The following is a 20,460-nucleotide window of genomic DNA, read 5'->3' as shown; positions in this document are numbered from 1 at the left end:
AAAAAAAATAAATAAATGGGACCGAGATAAGGTGTTTCAAAAATTTTCCACCATTAATGTGACCCATAACTTCTAAATATCTATTCAAATTAATCCTGATAGCGAGAGGAAATAAAATAAACAACAAAAAAATTGTGGTTGTATAATTATCCACACCGCCTTATGAAGGGATGTGGCTGTGTTGAGAATTAATTAATCATATTTAAAGTGGGAGTCAATACAAACCATTTGAAGTGCCTCTGGACACCAAACACAGTTCGGCTGTTCTTGACATATATTTTTTTTTTAAGAAAAACAGCCCCTGTTTATGATGCCGCCACCTGTAGGTTTGGTGTTGTTTTGGTGCGTTAAGCATGCATTTACACGATTTATAACGTGCAGATATAACCAAAGCGCCTTTTACCTTGCAAAATTATAACGTTTTAAAATGTAATTTTAATCACACAAGATTTCGACCCGATCGTATCGCTAGTAATAATAAACATTGTTCAACTAATTTATCTGACAATGTCAATAAAAGCAACATTTTTTTTTTAAGAGTTTTATTGCGCTTATGTAGCTACTAAGTATGATTGGTCAACGCGTTGCCCATCTTGAGCGAATCGCCCGCCCTTCAAGTCTTCTATTGGACTTTCGTTATGTCACTCAAACTTTACTCCTGCTTCAATAGGCTACAAACTCGTGTGGACAACCTTCAGAGAAACGCTCCGGAGCAATTTCTCCGCACACCATTGGTGGAGCAGTTATCCATCGGTCGACGTTTTCTGAAACCCCTCTCTGATAGGGTAAATTGAATCTCAATCAAAACCACGGCTCAATTTTATTGGCCACTTTTGCCGCCAATCAAGTCTCCTTTGTGCGTTGATTGGTGCCGGGGTGTGCGGGCGGATTCCTGCCGGGCCTCTGTGTGTTTCGAGGCTCCACGGACAGCGAATGTCGTCATGAGCGGTGGGTAGGAATTAAAACATTGGTGTTTATATTCTCTTCTACTTCGTCAAACATGACATTTGCGTGGCGGCACAAATGGGCGGCTAGAGGACGGGAATAATAGGCGGGCTGTTGACGGCTCGCGTCAAGCCAAACCGCCCCGCACTTCCGGAATTGTCTTCCCCATTTCTGTGCCGCTATCGAAGAGTTTAACTCGCTAACTACGCGAATGCTAGCAGCTCCGAGCTAGCCCTGCTATAATACAGCGCTGACCCACTATGCTAAGCTAAGCCTCTTATGGAAGATGCCTTTTTCTACAAATGTCCCCCACATTAATCTTCCCCCAATAAAGCAAAAAAAAAAAAAAAATGCATGTGCGGAAGCGAAACGGTCTGAATTCTGGATTTTGTGCCCACTGGAGCGTAGCTTTACACAAAATAAATCGTTTTATATGAGCGGTTAGCTGCTAACCAATGGGGCTGCAACCTTCTTTTTTTTTTTTGAAGCCGGTGTGCACAAACAAATCAACGAAGATGCGTCGAAGGTGGCTCGCTGATGCTCGGTTGACCGCGTCTACGTTGGAAGCGTTACATGTGAAAATGTTTATCTCCAAAATGAATATCTTTGTAACTATGGTTATTCTAGTGTCCAGTTTGTGTGTTAAATGTACAAATGTAGGCTTGTTCTGCGGCCACCAGTAGATAGAGACTTGGAATTGTTTTTATTTAATTGGTTTATTATTATTATATATTTTTTTGCCTTCAATACCTTACTTCCCTCACTGTTGCTTTTTAGGTTTTATGATTACTGCTATCTAGGACTGTCCCTTTATTTTAGAATCAACGAGTATTAGTTTTTTAATCAAATAATATGATAAAAAATATATAATGCAACAGTTTATTGCAATTCCCCCCCAATTAGTTTTTGTTAAATTATTGTTGTTTGAGTGGTGTACTCGGCAACCTTTTGGAAATAGCTAAGTCTAGGGATCATGTGAACGAAGGGCTACTAGATTGTAATACACTTCTGAGGCTGTTTCTGTTTCAACTACAATATTACGGCTGCAAATAACCTTTATTTTCATAAAAGACAAAGATTTCCATTTTTCCCGTAAATTTACATGTCAGAAAATTGGCAAAATTATTGATCATTGCAGTAACGTAAAAGCAGATGTTTGCAAATGTCTTACGGTATTTTGATTATACACAAAAGATAATCAGTCGACTTTCATGGAGGACTCCAGAAATTGGAAAATATTTACAGTTAAGAGCCCGAAATCACAGGATTTGGACAATTTTAAGGTAAACAGTGGCTGTAAATAAGTAATCGAGAATGAAAATAGTTACTGTTTGAGTTCATAAATTATTAGTTTACGATTACTATTAGAATCTCTGCTTCCATTCTTCCGTTGTGAAAGCTTTATTTTATTATTATTTTTTTTTAATGCCTTTCTTACTTTGTTCCTACCAGGATTCTAGGAGCTTTTATTCACTCTTCCTTACATTCTTCCATACTTTGGTCCAACCTTTTTAGTCTTCTATTCTCATCTATCCTTATGTTTGTCACAACTATTTTTAATCATGGTTAATTCCTGTTGCATAACTTTTCTGCCTTCACTCTCAGACCTGCTATATTTCCTTGCATCTTTTCCTTCCTTCCTGCCTGCCACCCACCCTGCATCTCTTTGCTCATACCTGATTTTTAGTAACACATCCATGCATTTTGACCATGTGTGTGTTGTTGAAATTGAACACTCAGCCCACAATATTGGGTGCACTTTCCACATCTAATGAGATACAATACAGCATTTTATTCTGACAGGTGTTGTTGAAGGACAAAGTATACATCCAGCTCTCAGTGTATTGCCAACAAACCTATTAGCCAATCAAAATTGATTATGACAAAATTGTATTGGTCTCATCAGGTTGTGTACCTTACCTTTTGTTGTTGCTAGGCAACAACATCCTCCTGCTCTGTCAGGTGATGTGTGTCTGTATGTGTGTTTTATGTTTGTATGCTCTTCAATGCATTCCAGTTAACCCCCATTTTTTGTGGGGCATATGTTCTAGTCCCCCTGATAGGTGAAAAAAACATGATAAACAACAGCAAAAATGTTTTTTAATCCGTTTAACATTCACACATTTTCATATTTGGGTATGTGTGTGTGTTTTGCAGGGTCAAAAGACAACATGACCACCATAGTCGCTGTCAGTCCCAGTGAATATCTCCAGCCCTCTACCACCACCACACAGGTGAGTGAACATTTAAAGGATACATGCTATACATTTTTTTCCAAGGTTTCTTGTGTGTTACATCAAAGTTCTGTAGCATTTTGGTGTGTGAGGGGAAAAAAAAAGAAAGTACCTGTAAACAGAATGATCTCACACACTATTTGAAATCAATTGGTTTTGGGGTGTGTGTGTTATGTGACAGAAGAGTTTGTCAATGTTGAGGCCAGCCATGATGCACAGATTAGAGTTCAAACAGACAGTGAATGAAATATTTTATATGTAAACTGCCATCTTCAACAGGCTATGGATGAACGATGACGTCACTGCGCATTTAGCGTAGACAGAGCGCAGCATGGCACCTTTCCAATTCAGTGTTTTTCCGGATTATTCCGATTGAGGTCTTTGAGTATTTTCATTCTTTTTGGGCTTCTCCACTGATTATAATTGGAATAGAATGCTCCATAAAAAACCCACTATAGAAAGACTCAAGTGTGTGTGTGTGTATATATATATATATATATATATATTAAACTTCAAAGGCCTGAAGACGATCTTCAATGCTTACTTTTTACGACAGTACTTCATGAAGTTTTTCCTTTTTGTAAAATTAAGAATGTTGGGCTGTCAATATTAAATGTTTTTCAAGTTGACTATTTGATATTTCGTCAAGTACTCAAGTAATCCCACACATACGCACACATATCCAAACATTTATTTATTTGTTTGTTTATTTATTCATTCTCAATTATGAAGGCCGGGCTTCTAACTTTTATTGCCTTGAGGCAGAATTTTTTGCGGCGACCAATTTTTCGATGCAACATGCAATGTAACAGTTTCAACAGTGTGGTGTGAATAATGTTACTATTATACACTAATATAGAATATAGTATAGAGTATGAACCTTAGTAATATTTGTAGCGGCATAAAGCTTTTCTTTTTTGGGAAGTGCAATAATAGTTTCAAGAATTATCACGAAAAATGACCTTAATAGTAGTATTAACATCTTAAAAAAATGTTTTCAAAAGTGCAGCATATTTGTTTTGTAACTGTAATTTGGATTTGCCTGTATAAATATATTCATATAGAATGTATAAAAAAATGTGAATCCTCTGTGTGTGTGTGCGTATACAGGACAGTCAGCCATCCCCTTTGGCCCTACTGGCTGCCACCTGCAGTAAGATCGGACCCCCCGCCGCCCAAGCCCCTGCTACGTCGCCGCCAGCTCAGACGCAGCCTCGCCGCCTTCTCCCTATCAAGCCAGCGCCTATCGCACCCGCGCCCCCCAAGAACCTGGGCTTCCTTCAAGCCAAGGGTAATGTGATCCAGCTCCCTGCTGGCCTGGGCGCCAGTACGCCTGGCAGTCCCATCGTGGTCACCATCCAGCAGAGTGCGGCTCGCCCCAGCCCCCAGACCCCTGCCAACATCCAGTATCAGGTGATGCCACAGATACAGGGAGCCCAGACCATCCAGGTGATGCCGCAGGGGGGCCAGATTCAGCTCATACCAGGCACCAACCAGGCTTTCATCACCACTCCCATGTCCTTGCCGGCTCAGGCAGCCGCCGCCCCTGTAGCCGCCCCTATCCCGCCACAAAAGACGGTCGCCATCAAACCCTCGCCCAAAATGAGGAAGTCGAGTGCTGCTGCCAACGTTGTGCAGCTGCCCGGTGGACTCACGCTGCCACTCAACGTGGCGACGGGGGAAGTGGGCAGCGCGCAGATCGTAACCGAGACAGCGGCAGTAGCGCCTGCTATAGCGGGGAAGCCACGACGAGGTAGGAAGAAAAAAGTGATGCTGGCCCCTCAAGCGGTGTCCCCAGCCCCACCGCCGGCGCAGCCTCCCTCACCTCCCCCAGAACAGTTGGAGACCATCTTGATCGAAGCTGCTGATAATATCATTCAGGTATGTAAACCATTTTATTACATTTCCTTGTTTACACAAAGATTCTGCAACATAGCTGTTTCAGAGAGTAACATTTATTCGCCTTTCTCTTTCACATAGAGGTAAGACCACAATCATAAATTTTTGTCAGAAAAATCTGCTTTTCTGAGTTTGCAGTCTCGTTGTATTTAACTTGTCCCCCTTATACGCGCTTCATCTAGCTCAAACATTCCCCCCAAACATGTTTTCTAAACTTAAATGAAGACTAATAACCTCTTTGTGTCAATGTGAGTGTGAGTGCTTATTTCCCCGAGATTGGTTGTTAATCAGTCTAGGGTGGACCATGCTTCTTGCCCTAAATCAGATGGGATAGGCTCCAGCAGACTCGCAACCCTAATGAAGATAAATTGTATGTACATAGGACTGTATTTAATCCTGGGTTTGTGATATAAACAAAAAAATCCTCCCTCGCACTTATGCAGAGATTCAACCCATTCCCTCCCAATCCTGAGCTAATATTTTACTTAATCCCACTCACTCCCCTCAATTTTTTTTTTTTTTTTTTTTAACTCACGGTCGATCCTACTCCGTTTGAGGATAGCAAAGTCTTGGAGTGACCTAATCAGGCCATCCATAAAAATATTTTGGTTTTGGGTAACAAGAGTGGAAAAAAATTAGTAGGTAGGTAGGTCTGAATTTTTTATTTATTTTGGGGGGCAAAAGGTTCAATCCATGATATTCTGCAAATATTTTGGCCCATATGCTACCAATAAATATATTCAGTGTGTTGATGTAGTTTACGTTTTAGCTATAAATTAAATAAATATTTACTTTTTCACATTTTAAACTTCCCGATCATGATTTGAAATCACAGATGTGCATACCTGGATAACACGCGTAGCTTCTTTGGATACTGAACTTGGGAATGAGGTGCTGACTCACTTGAACTCTTCCACGACTTTGTTATAAAGGCGAAGGTTTCCAGATCATCATTTTTATTTTACGGGAATGAAAGATCATGAATTTTCCTTGGCAGCTGCCATCATAGTGACAAATGCATCCTTTTGGGGCCGTTCAGCAGTGGCATTTTTCCTCAAATAAAAAACATCATGTCATCTCCAAATTCTTCCGGGGCAATTTGTTGGAATGCATCCTGGAGTGTTAAAGAAGGGCTCAACTTTCTCAACTTATTACTTACGATGTATTCGCCGTTTGAAATAAACGAGAAAGCAAACGGCACGCTGTCCGCCATGATAGTGTGAGGCAGATTGAGAGAAAATCACTTCCTGATTGGTTAATATTTGAGACAGGACCCGGGTTACTGTTAGGAATGGTAGTGTCCACCCCCTGCTGAATCTGAATGGGTTGTTCCACCAGCGTATGCGGAAGCGTGTCGTTATGTGCGGCATGGTGTCTGAATACAAGCGCTACTGAATATTCAAAGCTGTCTCGCGTCGTTATTGTTGACATAAACAGTTACTTCCCTTGTTCAGATTTACGTCCCCTTCGTGTTAAAAAAAAAAGAAGCAGAATTCAGCAATTTTATTTGCTTTTCATTATTTACGGCCGGTCAGGTTACTGGAAACCTGAATATTTTTATGGATGGCCTAAGAACTAGGGGGTGTTTTGTGCAATTCTCCAAATAGATTGCAAACAAATTGCTGATGAACACCAATAGATAATATACTAAAGGCATGCATAAACATTTGTCATCCAAGATAATTAGTACTCTCTGAAGTCCAATGGTGCCTGGTAAGCAATATAAATCAGCCAGCAGTTGTCCCTGGATGGTCTAATTAGAGCACTAAAGTCGTTTATCCTTGTTTTAATTGTCCCCCTCGAAGGTAGTTTGTATGATGTGTAACCTACACATAATATTTTGCAGCCCCTGGTCTCCAACGAATTTAATTGGCTTGTATGATGTCACTATCCATTTTGCAAAAGTGTTGCTTAATTTATCCTGGCTATTTATGGTGACAAAATTCTCACAGTTGCAATACTCCAGCATTGTTTGTCATCTCTACATGGTAGCGTTCTTGCTAGTGGCTTCCTCGAAAACCTTTGCTTCGAGATGGTATTTCAAACCTGATGTGCTTCGATGAAAAGAAAATTTGGTGCTGCACATGCAAATGACTTTTGTTTTATCCTAAGTGGCACATTTCACATATCCACCCACAGCTAAGGTAAAGCAGCATTTGCAGCCAAAATAAATTGTGATTAATCAGCGTCAATATGGGATTAATGCGATGTGTTAATGCCAATCATATGCATTAACACATTCATTGTTACTGCCCTCATTTTAATGTTGTTTGGTTTGTAGTATTGTCATTTGAAAACTGCATTTTGTATTTCCTTGGGTTGTGTCTGAGTGATATTAAAATTGGTTTGATGATTTCACACCTTTTTGTGATAGATCAAATAAAAAAAACAACAACTCAGGGGCGAGTGCAAATACTTTCTCGTGGCACAGTATGTTGAAATTTGTTGAGGAGCTTCCTTTAGACATAAGCAGTGATTTGCCTCTATCTTGTGCCATACATAGGAAATTATAAACCTTTTTAAGCAGATTTCATCAAATGTCGGCAGAGTACATTCCTGGTCCCCCCTGAAAAGGTGGTGTATTTTATACAAAGCGTGCGGGACAGTGGAAAGCCCATGGTGATCATATCTACCTCTCAGTTCTGAGTTGTTGTTGTTTTCCTTTCGGCTTGTCCCTTTCAGGGTCGCCACAGCGTATCATCTCAGATGAATGCTTATATATGTTTGGCACAATTTTTACAGGGGTTAAAATCTGGCTTCTCTTTTGTGGTGTTTGCATGTTCTCCCCATGCGAGTTTACTTTTTTGATTTTCTCCAATATCCCCAAAACATGTATGGTAGGTTAATTGAAGACTGTAAATTGCCAGTAGGTATGATTGTGGGTGTGAATGGTTATGTGCCCTGTGATTGGTTGACGACGAGTTCAGGGTGTACCCCACCTCTTGCACAAAGATGGGTGGGATGGGTTCTAGCATGCTCGTGAGCTTTGTGAGGATAAGCAGAAAATGGATGGACGAGGAGTATCGATGTTTCCTAGTTGTAAGAAAATGGCCAATCATTCACAAATGTTTGATATTGTGTGGATTTGTGTGGCTGCAGGCCGGAAACAACCTGTTGATTGTCCAGAGTCCGGGCCAGCCAGCAGTGGTACAGCAGGTGCAGCTAGTGCCGCCCAAGCAGGACCCTCCGATGGTCCAGATACCCCAGCAGGCTCTGAAGGTGGTGCAAGCCGCCTCTGCCTCACTGCCGCCTGTCCCACAGAGGCAGTCGCCCGCGCCCACGGGCCTGCAGGTGGCGTCACCAGACACGGCGCAAACACAGGTGAGGAAAGCCAACCATCTTGCCATTTCTTGTTTCCTGATTGGCGCATAACACCAATGAAGGAATAACAATTCTGTAGAGTTGTTCATGTTAATCAATGTTAACCCTCCTGTTACATTTCTTTCATTGGTAAATAAAAAATGTTGATCGTTGTGTTTAACGATCAAACTGTTTTTGTTGTTGTCAATATTCCAGGTTTTGATGATTTAAATGCAGTGTCCCCCATTATTTGTGGGGGTTACGTTTCTTACACCCCAGTGAATAACGAAAATCTGCGAATAATTGATGCATTATTAATACACACTGGCGACACTGTCGGCATACTTGCCAGTTCATGTTGGAAGCTCCAAAACCTGGTTTGATCCCCATGCCATCACAATGCTTGACTGGATAGCCAATTCGCCAGATCTAAAGCCTTTGAGAATCTATGGGGTATTGTCAAGAGTAAAATGAGAGGCACCAGATCTAAAAACAAAGAATAATTGACAGCAAGCATCAAGGAAATCTGACCTTCCATAACTCTCAGGCAATGCCACAGGGTGATTGCCTCCATGCCACAGTGTATGGAGGCAGTGATTAAAGCATTTCGTTTTGAAAGCATCATATTTTGGTTGGATTTAATAGGACCTTAATTTCTTTTTCGTTTTTTCTGCAAAACCTGAATAAATGTAAAAGTAAAGGGTGATTTCTTCACAGTATTCTAATTTATTGAATTCCTAATTTTGTGGGTTTTATGAGCTGGAAGCCCAAATTAAGTAAAAAAACAAATACTGGAAATTGTGTAAATTGTGGGCCCTGAATCTATAATCTATGAAAGTTTCTTTTGAAACAAAGTTATGGAAAGAAATAAACTTTTCCATGATATTCAAATATTTTTGAAATTGTCTGGAGCATAGAGCATGTGATGAAAGCTGCCAAATACAAAGAACTTCTTTGAGAACTTGCTCCTCCAGAATGCTCTGGAACTCAGACCAGGGCGTCGATTCACCTTCTGACACAGCACACAGCCATGATGGCAAAGGAGTGGCTTCAAGAGTAGCCTGTGAATGTCCTTGAGTGGTGCAGCCACAACCTGGACTTGGGTCCATATACACTGTGTGTGTGTATGTGAAAAGCTGATTTAATTTTTTTCATTTTTCTCATTAGATTTGTTTCAAGTTACTTTTGTGTTTTTTTTCTAATTTCAATATTTTTTTTTAATATGACAGGTTTCTTTCTGTACTACTGCATGCACTGGTGCTGTAATACTAAAGATACTATTGAGATAGATCGGCGGCATGTGTGTGTTTCTCTGTGTTATAAAAATTCCAAAAGGTACTTAAGCTTTTCATTTTTAACTATTTTTCTCTTATTTTTGAACTTATTGACTTTTGTGAACAGAGTGAGCGAACTCACTCTGGTGGACGCAATACACTCGAAGGTGTAATTTCCCATCTTTTTATGTCAATGGAAGGAAAAGTTGACAACCTCCGTGAAAGTTCAATGATTGAGACAAACGAGTATCATCTTTTTTGAGGGCTTCCATTACCTTCTAGTGGGCAGCAATATATAAAATATATCCTTTTTGTTAGATCTTTTTCAAGACAGGAGCTGGTGAGTGGCGGTCCGTGCAACTTCAGGACACTGTTTCTTCAGCAACAACGCCTACCACTCCCGTTGCCACGCCCGCCTCCCCACCCCCTCCCACCACCAAGAAGCCACCAGCGAGCGGCAGGAAGGAACGCACCCTGGCCAAGATTGCGCCGGCAGGCGGGATGATCTCGCTGAACACATCGCAGCTGTCGTCTGCGGCGCAGGCGGTGCAGACCATCAGCATTAACGGTGTCCAAGTGCAGGGAGTTCCTGTCACCATCACCAATGCAGGAGGTGGGTGACTAGCCTATAAAAGTAACCCAATGAGACTTTGTCTGTGCTGTGCAAACATTTTGGTTGAAGGGCCACACTTGATTTTTTTTAAATGGAAAGATGGGCCATTTGTAGATGAGGTACAAATACCGTAATTTTCAGCCTGTAAGCCTCGACGTTTTTCCCACGCTTTCAACCTTGCGGCTAATGCAGTGATGCGGCTGATTTGTTCATTTTTTTTCTAACGGCCGCAAGGGGCACTTGAGCCGAAAAGATAAGAGTGAGACCGGTGAATGTGTGTCGGGGAAGTGACTTTTGCCGGTATGGTGTTTTTTTTTTTTTTTTTTTTTTGTTTTTTTTACGGCCTTGTTAGCGCCGCACTAGTGCCCCATCCCCCTTTTGTTCCCCCATATTGTCTGCGTGTCACTCAAACGCAATGGTGTGTGCTTTAACACGAATATCTTGCCTTTTGTGTATGCATACGGCTGTTTTTTATGTTGAGCTTAGCTAAGGTATCAAAACTTTGAAAACGGTTTCTGTTTACCGTCTTTCTTTGTTAATATCTCGTGTTACAATGTGAGTACTTGCAGCTTTTACGTAGGGGCGGCTTATGTGTGTACCAAATGTTAGTTTCTTTACAAATGTACTGGGTGGGGCTTATAACCAGATGCGCTCTATAGGCCGGAGATTACAGTAATAGTTCATGCTTCACATTTAGAACAGAAGAAGGCTTTTGTAGAGTTACACACATTTGAGTGCTCCCAGCTGACAACATTCGATAAAAGATTTTTTTTTCCCCAAGGACCTTACAATGACATACTTTTCACACCTGTGAACAAACATGTATTCACATATGTCTGTGTTTTTTTTTGGGTTTTTTTTTTGTCAGGCCAGCAGCACTTGACGGTGCAGACCATGCAGGGTGGAGGACTCCAGCTGGCGGGGGTGGCGGCTCCTGGGCAGCCGGCCATCCAGGTGGACCAGACACTTACGCTTGAACTCCCCGGACATCCCAGCGAGAAAAAGAGACGTATGGCCTGCACGTGCCCCAACTGTAAAGACGCAGAGAAAAGGTAGGATAGAGCTCCTAATGTTCGGCAGATCCATCTTTACCAACTCACTCCAACATACAGTGCAGTCTTGGTTTTCGGATGCCTTGTTTTTGTAAGATTTATTATTATTATTTTTTTTTTTAAATCCCGGTTTTCCCAGTTGTGTATTCTACAATGAAAGCTTTTAGAAACAAACCAAGGCAATAACCCTCCTAGTCTCTTCTGGAACACTCAGGCAGCATCTGTGTAACACATTCAAAATAAAAGTCTGCAGTATAAAACTACTTTGACCACACTGTCTTGGGCCACACGGTGGCTTATTAAACAGTCACACTCAATTAACTAGCACAAAATAGTTGGAGTGCGACTGCTAACGAAGACACCAGTGGGGTGATGTGGTGAAACTATTCTTTTGGCATGTTTTTATTTTTAACGCTTGACGTTTGACAGGACATGTTACATCAGTGTTGCCCCAATTTGTCTGTTTCCGAGCAGACCAGTAAGGTTGTTACTGCCTTGAGTTGATAATCATCGCCACAGCTTGTATTCTGTTGAAACCAGTTTCCACAATACGACAGGAAGTTCTGAGTGGTGGCCATTCGATAATGAAGGTGAAGAATGATACAATTCAGCAAAGAAAAGGGAACATTCGTGCTCTCTCACCTCCACGCTGTCTTAACTCATTCTTTGCCAGCTTTCCCAGTTAACATGGGTATTTGACTTCTAAAGCTGTTGATCGCACTGAATGAGTAGTCAAGTCAACTTTATTTCAAAAACAGTTTAACAACAACCACGGATATAGCAATGACAATAATTAAAACAATAATATAATCTTAACTAAGTATTTTCAAATTCAAATGTACAAGCCCAACTCTGATGAAGTTGGGACGTTGTGTGAAACCAAAAGACACCCTTTTTAGGAACATGTTGCAGCCAATTTCTAAGTTAATAATTATTTGCTTAAAGCAGTTTATCAATTTGAACATTAAATACCTGTTGTTTTTAGTGCATCCAATTAAATTTGGTTGAGCATGATTTTCCAAATCATTGTATTCTGTTTGTATTTAACACTACGTCCTAAGTTAATTGGAATTGGGTTTGTACAAGAGTTCCCGTTACATTGCCATTTAGTATCCAGTGATAAAAGTGATGTTAAATTTTCATTATCCACCACTTCACACCACTTTTGTCTGTAAAGCTGTCACTATTGTCTATAAATGAATGCCGAAACACAAATTTGCAGGGTTTGAATGTATCCATATTGTTTTTAGTTATGAAGATGACAATGTTTGAATCAGGTGTCTATTGTTCATTTTCTTTTGTATTGGAATCCATTGCTTTCACTGATGCAGGACTCTTATTTTACTAAGCTTTTTACTACGGAGACAAAATTTAGCCTTTTTTTTTTTTTTTTAAACCGAGAAAAAATGTAGCCTTTTTTTAAGTTATAATGTTGATATGGGTGGTTACAGTGGAGGAATTTAACGCTGTCCCCTGCAGGCCAGGTGATGCGGGCAAGCGTAAGCACATTTGTCACTTTCCCGGCTGTGACAAGACCTTCCGCAAGACATCACTGTTGCGAGCTCACGTCCGCCTGCACACGGGGGAACGGCCGTTTGTCTGCAACTGGGTGTTCTGCGGCAAGCGCTTCACGCGGAGCGACGAGCTGCAGCGGCATGCCAGGACGCACACGGGTACATTGCACACACACTCCACACAGTCATGTACTTTGGGCCTTCTTCCACTAGATTGCAGCAGGTTCAATTGACCTATGTATCAACCTGTTGTCAGTGGGGCTATAGGTGGTAGTTCACGAATAGTACTAGTAGCCAGTGCACAGTTTGGCCTCACAAATAACGTGGTGTTCTACTAGGACCATAATCTCCTATGAATCAAAGGGGGGAAAAGCCTTGTTAATATGTGCACTTTTCCTCTTGTCCACTCCAGAGGCAGGACAAAAGGCTTCTTTATACTCGCGTGGGCGGTGACCATGCAGGCGACACCATGGCTATTCCACGCGCAGTTTCCCTTTATAGTTGACCACAACCAATGTATGGTGTTTTGAAAATGTGCTACAGTTCTCCTCTAAGTTGGGGGCGTCACTGTCTGTTGTTGGCTAGGACACCACAAGGCGTACAAAGAGGCCACATGTCCTGTGCCCTGTGAAGGTGTAACGTCATATTGTCTGCCTGTCTGCTGACAGCTCGGTATTGCAACTAAGAATTAGTTCTTGATTGCCTAACCTAGATAGATAAAGGTTAAACAGATAAAATACTTCCAGAAACCTGTCAAATTTTAGACAATAGACTAAACAAAAGATATTTTACTAAGCTGTTGAAAGATACGCCTTTTTAAGGAGGAGGACAGGAGGGTGTGTTGAGACTACAGGGGGGTCACACTCCTCAGCCTCGCTGGTAAGGTCTATTCAGAGGTTCTGGAGAGGAGGGTCTGTTTGGATGTCGATTCTCAGATTCAGAAGGTTATTCATTGTGGCTTTCATCCTGGCCGTGGAACAGTGGGACCAGGTCTATACTGTCAGAACGTTCCTTTAGGGTGCATGGGAGTTGCCCAACCAATTTACATATGTTTTATGGACTTGGAGAAGGTGTTGACCGTGTCCCTCCGGGAGCATTGTGAAGGGTGCTCCAGGAATAGGGTGTACCAAACCCCTTAATAAGGGTTGTATGGTCCCTGTAAAACCAGTATCAGAACTTTTGTCCGCATTGCAGACTCCGCCAAGACTGACCTTTGTCACCCTAACCTTAACAGAATTTGTAGGCGCAGCTGAGCTGTTGAGGGCTTCCAGTTTGGTGGCCACAGCATTGCATCTCTGCTTTTTGCAGATGATATGATTCTGATGGTTTCATTAAGCCGTGATCTTAAAATTCCACTGGAGCAGTTCTTGGACGTGTGTGAAACTACTGGGGTGAAAATTAGCACCTCCAAATTTGAGACCATGGACCTCAGTCGGAAAAGGGTAAAATCCTGCCTCAAGTGGAGGAGTTTAAATATCTCTGGGTCTTGTTTACGAGCAAGGGAAATTGAATGGAAGCTTGACAGAGGGATTGCTGGAGTGTCAGTAGTGATGCAAACTCTGTATCAGTCTGTAGCGAAGACACAGCTGAGCCAAAAGGCAAAACTCGCTATCTACTGCTCAATCTCTGTTCCTACCCTCACCTATGGTCACGAACTGTAGGTTGCGCATACAAGCGGCTGAAATTAGTTGCCTCTGCAGGGTATATCCTTTAGAGAGCGGATGGAAAGCTCGGTCATCTGGGATGGGGTCAGGGCTTTAGTTGCAGCTACTCCACATTGGGAGGAGCCAGATGAGGTGGCTCTAGTTAGGACACCTCCCTGGTGACGAGTTCCAGGCACGTCCCACCGGGAGGAGGCCTTGGAGTTGACCCAGGACACACTGGACAAGGTGTCTTCTGACTGACAAGGGAATGCCTCAGGATCCCCCCAGAAGAGCTTGATCAAGTGGCTGGGGAGAGAAAGTCTAGGAAGTCTCCTGTAGCTGCTACCCCTGCGACCTGACCTCAGATATGTGGAAGAAAATGGATAGATGGATAATATAAATAGCAATAACATGCAAGAGAAGACATCTGTACAACCAGTACATCACATGAAATAGTACATAGATTTGCCATGTTAAAATTCAAACCACTTCACCTTTGAAGCAACAAAGTGTAGTATTCCAGAAGAGTACATAATATGCAGGGTTGATACAAAAGGATTTCTGCTTTCCCACAAGGCAAAAATAGTCTCTATATATAACATTACTTGTTAAGCAGGTCAAAATGTGCCACTAAATATGGAGCAGGTTTTTAAAAATGTAGGTTATAATAGCATAAAACTAGAGAGTGATGTAATACTTAATTTTATTCAAATTACCGCACCAAACAATATTTTCAAAAATTGCTACACAAATTTCAACAATTGCTTTAGAAAAATAATTTTGTATGTCAAAGGGAGTTTTGGATGGGAATTCCAAGTACTTTTATTGTTTGTCTACTGTTGTGGTTGTTGTCTAAATGGATAACCCGTGCTGCAAAACAAATATCTAATGACTGGTACGAATACATTAAATTGAACGGAATGATATTCAAAAATGCTTTTGAGTATTTGTGACCCTGAACTTAATTACTGCTTTCCCTTTCTGTTTGGAAGCAGTTTCCATTTCGTTGCTTGGAACTTGTGATGTTTAATGACAAAGTTGAATCTGATCTTTTGTGTGTGTACGTGTAGGAGACAAACGCTTTGAGTGCAGCCAGTGTCAGAAGCGCTTCATGAGGAGCGACCACCTTACCAAGCATTTCAAGACGCACATAAACACCAAGAACCTGTGAGAGGAAAACAACACTCCACACTGAAAAATTGGAGTTTGTCACTCGTCCCATAATGGGACACCCACCCAGTTCCTAAAAATATCCCCCCCACTTTCCCTCTGTGACTCTTGTGTCACACTATGTACAAAGAAGAAGCAGACTGGCGATGATCCATCCCACTTATTTATGACCCCTTTTGGACGAAGATGGTACACGCCAGCATGTGTGCAACTGCAGGACACGAGTCAGACTGTGTCTTTATCCCACAAAAGCCACCACTTTGTTTGGTGCTCCCTCCCCCGTGTGGTTAAAGGTCCCAATGTCATGTTTTTTAACAATAGTTTTTAACATTTAGGTTTGTGGCTTAAAGCTACAAAGTTGACACAGGGATTTTCTCCAGCATCCAAGGTTGTATTGGAAGCCCCTTTCGCACTATGTTTGCGTAAAATCATGTTGATGTTGAGCCGGAAATGGATTCGCAGAATTCAGCAAAGTGCAGGGATATAAAACGAACTGACACAATCTACTGAGGTTAAAGTAATACAAATATTGTTAAAAAAAAAAAAAAAACAGACTAGTGACAGGAGTAGTACTCTTTTGAGGGGAAAAGTTCAGACAGAAATGTACTTCAGTACAAAATTAACATGTTTTTAGTATCAATTATATACAAACCCCAATGGACCTTTCTGATGGCGGTGTTAACCTCCGCCCCCTTAGCCATGTCCCACAAGCTTCCAAAATGGCGATTGAACGGAACATGTTTGAAGTCGATTCTCTATTGCGTATTCCAGATAATGTTGGGGTATGTTTTTTGCCAAATGCGTCAGACTTGTGCAAGAGAGTTCTACAGAGAAGTCTCAACTATTTCACGCAAGGATATGTACATGGAATTAATATTTTGGACGAAGCAGGACGCAATGTCAGAGTTAAAACAAAATACTGGCGATCGATGCAAAAAAGTTTTACGCCTCACAAACTTCATATTGAAATCCAACAAGATAAAATAGTGGAATCGTACTGCGCATCTAACCTCAAAACCCTAACCTCAAAAGCAGGGTGAGTACTTTTTACTTGGAAAGATTACGAGTAATATCATTGTAGTCTTTAGAAGTGAGCGGGTGTATTCATTTCACTTGGCTCGTAATGGAACCCGGTGCTCTGTCTTAAAAGTCTGATGTGATACGAAAAGGTAAATGGACATTTCTCTTGCACGACGTGGCGCATTTACATATCACTAACCCGACTCTTCGGCATAAAACATGACACACTTCGTTCGGCAGGTCAGTGACACACTAACAAAGTGAAAGTTGTTGTCCTGCAATGTATAAAGCACTGATAATAATGAAATCAAACTCAGAGAAGATACTTCTCCCTCACTGACCTTCGAACATACAGCCTTGTGTTTGTTGATATTGTCCACATTTAGTTGTACGTGCGGTCTTCCGCAAGTCTTAATCCATCGTAGACACTTCGTCAACTGTTTTTAGGCTTTGTGAAATGAATCAACCGCGCCCCTTGTATAACCTAGCAGGATATCTTTCATCAGAATTGCACGTTCCCCAAGCGCATCTGAGGACCATTTTCTCCGTAACATTAACTTTTCCAAGCGCACGCAACCGACAACCAGCAATGCTTGTGGGACAATACGGCGAGAGGGGCGTGTCAAGCCAGGGATTAAGATTGTACGAGTGATTGACAGGTCGGAAAGGTCCATTCCAATGAAGTTGGGACTTTGTGTAAAACGCATGTAAAATGATTTGCAAATATTTTTTAACCTAGATTCTCTTGAATATTCTGAAAAGATATTTGTTGTTCAAATGGATTTTTTTGTGGGTGTGTGTGTCAATATTCAATAATCTAGAATTTAATGCCTGTAACACGTACCAAAAAAGCTGCGACTGGGGCATGTTTACCATTGTTACATCAACTCTCTTTTTAACAACACTCAATCAGTTCTTGGTAACTGATGAAGCTTTCCTGGAACTAAGCTTTCCAAATGCTTCACTTTGTCTATTTGGATTCCCTTTGTCTGCACCATCATAAAACTAGCATTCAAATGTGCTGTATATAGATCCATAAAATCTACACACTCGGGGTCAAGCTAAAGAATATTTTTCCTACAGGTTAACATTTAGCATTAATTGTATGTGGAATTCTTTCCCATTCTTGCTTGGGTTGCTCAACAGTGCGGGCTCTCCGTTGTCGTGTTTTACGCTCATAATGCGACACATTTTCAGTGGAGACCAGGATGGACTGCCGCAGCCCAGTCTAGTTCTTAAGCATTTTAACTACGAAGCAATGCTCTTGTATAACATTCAGAATGTGGCTTAGCATTGTCTTGCTGAAATAATCAAGGACATCTCTAAAAAAAGACACTGCTTGGATGGCAGCATTTTTTTTCCTCCAAAACCTGTATGTTCCTGAACTAACCAAGCATTAATAATGCCTTTACCCGTGTAGAGGGTTCCTAATGGTATCGACAATAACACCCCTCTATACTGTCACAGATGCTGGCTTTTTAACTTTGCGCTGATAACAATGCAGATGGCACTAAACACACCAAACAATCCAGATGGATAACTCCCTCTTTGGTCCGGACGGCATATGTAGTCCTTGATTTCCCCCAAAATTTAAAATTTAGACTCGTCAGACAACAGCACACTCTTTTACTTTATCCAAGTCCATCTCAGATGAACTTGGGCCAAAAGGAACTGGCTGCAATTCTGCGTGTTGTTGCCATATGGCTTTCACTGTGCATGGTAGAGTTTTAACTTACATTAGTAGAGTTTTGTGGTTTTTAATGCAGTGCTCCCTGAGGCTTTGAAGGTGAACATTCAGTGTTAGTTTTTGGCCTTGCTTATTATGTGGAGAGATTTCTCCAGATTCTCTAAATCTTTTGATGATATTACGGATCATAGATTATGAAATCCTGAGATTCCTTGCGATTGTCTACCGAGAAACACTACGAGTAGTTAGCTCGCGCAGTTGTTCACATAGACATGAACCTCACACCATCCTTGCTTGTGAATAACTGAGTATAGAATAACTTTGGTGATGCTGCTTTCATACCCAATCATGACAACTGTTTTTTGTGAACCTGTTCACCTGTGGAATGTTCCAGACAGGTTTTTTTTTTATGCCCCTCTCATAGCTTTTTGGGAGTATGTTGCAAGCATCAAATTCAAATTGGGTGATCTGCAAACATTCAATAATGTATATTTTATTTGTGGTATATTCGATTGCAAAAGAAGGAATTGCAAAATGTATTCTGATTTTATTTACGTTTTACACGAGATTCCAACTTGAATAGTGTTTTAATTTTTACAATACCCCTTTTGATAACTTAGTACAATAAGAACAAACAAAATGTATTCAAAGACTCAAACACAGTTAACGTTCCTCTTTCTCTTTTTATTTAGGTCGTTTTTACATCATGTTATCTGCAGAGGTTGGGGACAAAAGAGGCGAAGTGATCTGAAAAATACTGATACTTGAAAAATCGACAAGTATAATATCTGCCACTGCATATATATATTTTAAATGTCTCTGATAATACCAAACCAAATTTTTCTAGTGTTCATGATGTTATATTGGCTCTACAATGCCTCAGGAAATGTGAAATATGAATTTAAATTATCTGCGCATTCCTGAGATCGAGAAGACATTTTGGCCCAAGATCAAGCCATTCAAATTTCTCTCGATCTTATCATTGTCAATAGCGAAGCTCTTCATTTACATTTTTGCTCCTGAGCCACCACTGTCAGCAAACGTTTTCTGTCACAAGCGGGTCTTCTTCATGGAGGCAACCAATCAGAGGGATGGGGGTGGTCTTAGCCAAATATGGACAAAGTCGATACGAACCTAGGTCAAACATGACAAGCTGTCAGAGGGGCCTTATCTGGACACGCATGACAAAACCAAGATGTTTTTTTTTTTCCAATTAATTTAACACTTTAATACATTTAACGTCTCCCAACTTTGCGTCATCTCAGTGTGAAAGGGGCTTACGTTTCACGTTATAATCTAACCGCAGTATTATCATGTACATTGTTCAATAAATTTTTCACCATGTAAACCATTTTTACCTTAGTGATGTGACAATCACACAACAGGAGGATGCAAATGTCGCTGCGTTGACAGAATTAAATCCACAAAGTGTCAGAGCGCCCATCCTCTTTCACGCAGATCTGGTTCAAAGCCCTAAAAGGTGGAACTCTTGGTATCTTGGCGTGAAAAAGGGGTGTGCTCGGTGCATGGAAGGAGGGAGGAAGAGCCTGCTGGTGTTATTGTTTGTCCACTCCCTCGGTGCCATAGTGAAGGAGGAAGACAATGTACAGTGTGTTGAAACATGTAACATTGTATATTTGCTTAATTACTGCTTTGTCAAAGACCTCTAGAGACCCTTTTCTATAATAATAATAATGATGATGATTACAGATGCCTTAGACAGCTATTTAAAATAAACTCCTTTTGTCTTTTTAACTTATGTTCCACGCTAATCTAACGTGATGATTTAATCACGGTCTCAAAACATGTACATTTCATATGAATATTGTCATTTTAAACTTTTCTGTTGCTTGATTGTGTTTCAGGTGAAGCCAGGAAACCAGCAGTTCATTTTATACCGTGTATAAATATGACTATATGAATATCATATTGTCTAACTGTATGTGCTGAGATTAATATTGTAAAAGCCGCAAATGATCATTTAAAAATTGGATGAAAATACAAATTTACATGAAAAAAATAATAAAAATTATATATTAAAATTTGTTCTTTAAAAGCCCTCGTTTTAAAGTTAACCATTGGCTGTGTGACCATAGTTGCCAATGTCAT

General features: G+C 40.9%; 1 protein-coding gene across 2 annotated transcripts; it reads left to right on the top strand.

The window, feature by feature from the left end:
- The first annotated feature begins 874 nt into the window (after positions 1 to 874).
- Positions 875 to 20,106, top strand: sp2 (sp2 transcription factor). 2 transcript variants are annotated; one of them, XM_061830634.1, is made up of 8 exons: positions 875 to 948; positions 3,103 to 3,179; positions 4,290 to 5,060; positions 8,178 to 8,399; positions 9,971 to 10,265; positions 11,134 to 11,317; positions 12,797 to 12,990; positions 15,545 to 20,106. In XM_061830634.1, exons 1-8 carry the CDS (start codon positions 942 to 944, stop codon positions 15,643 to 15,645), a joined length of 1,851 nt encoding a protein of 616 aa, XP_061686618.1. In that variant the 5' UTR covers positions 875 to 941; the 3' UTR covers positions 15,646 to 20,106. The 2 variants fall into 2 exon arrangements, with proteins under 2 accessions (XP_061686618.1, XP_061686619.1); XM_061830635.1 differs by lacking the exon at positions 875 to 948 and adding an exon at positions 960 to 2,228.
- Positions 20,107 to 20,460: the final 354 nt, after the last annotated feature.

Source organism: Syngnathoides biaculeatus, chromosome 9 (genome assembly GCF_019802595.1).
Source record: "Syngnathoides biaculeatus isolate LvHL_M chromosome 9, ASM1980259v1, whole genome shotgun sequence".
Lineage (NCBI taxonomy): Eukaryota > Metazoa > Chordata > Actinopteri > Syngnathiformes > Syngnathidae > Syngnathoides > Syngnathoides biaculeatus.
Note: the sequence above shows the minus strand (reverse complement) of the source record. Positions and strands in the feature narration are given on the sequence as shown.

Coding starts and splice junctions, on each gene's coding strand:
- sp2 (XM_061830634.1), top strand. Junction 3,180..4,289: donor CCTCTACCACCACCACACAG/GTGAGTGAACAT, acceptor GTGCGTATACAG/GACAGTCAGCCATCCCCTTT. Junction 5,061..8,177: donor CTGCTGATAATATCATTCAG/GTATGTAAACCA, acceptor GTGTGGCTGCAG/GCCGGAAACAACCTGTTGAT.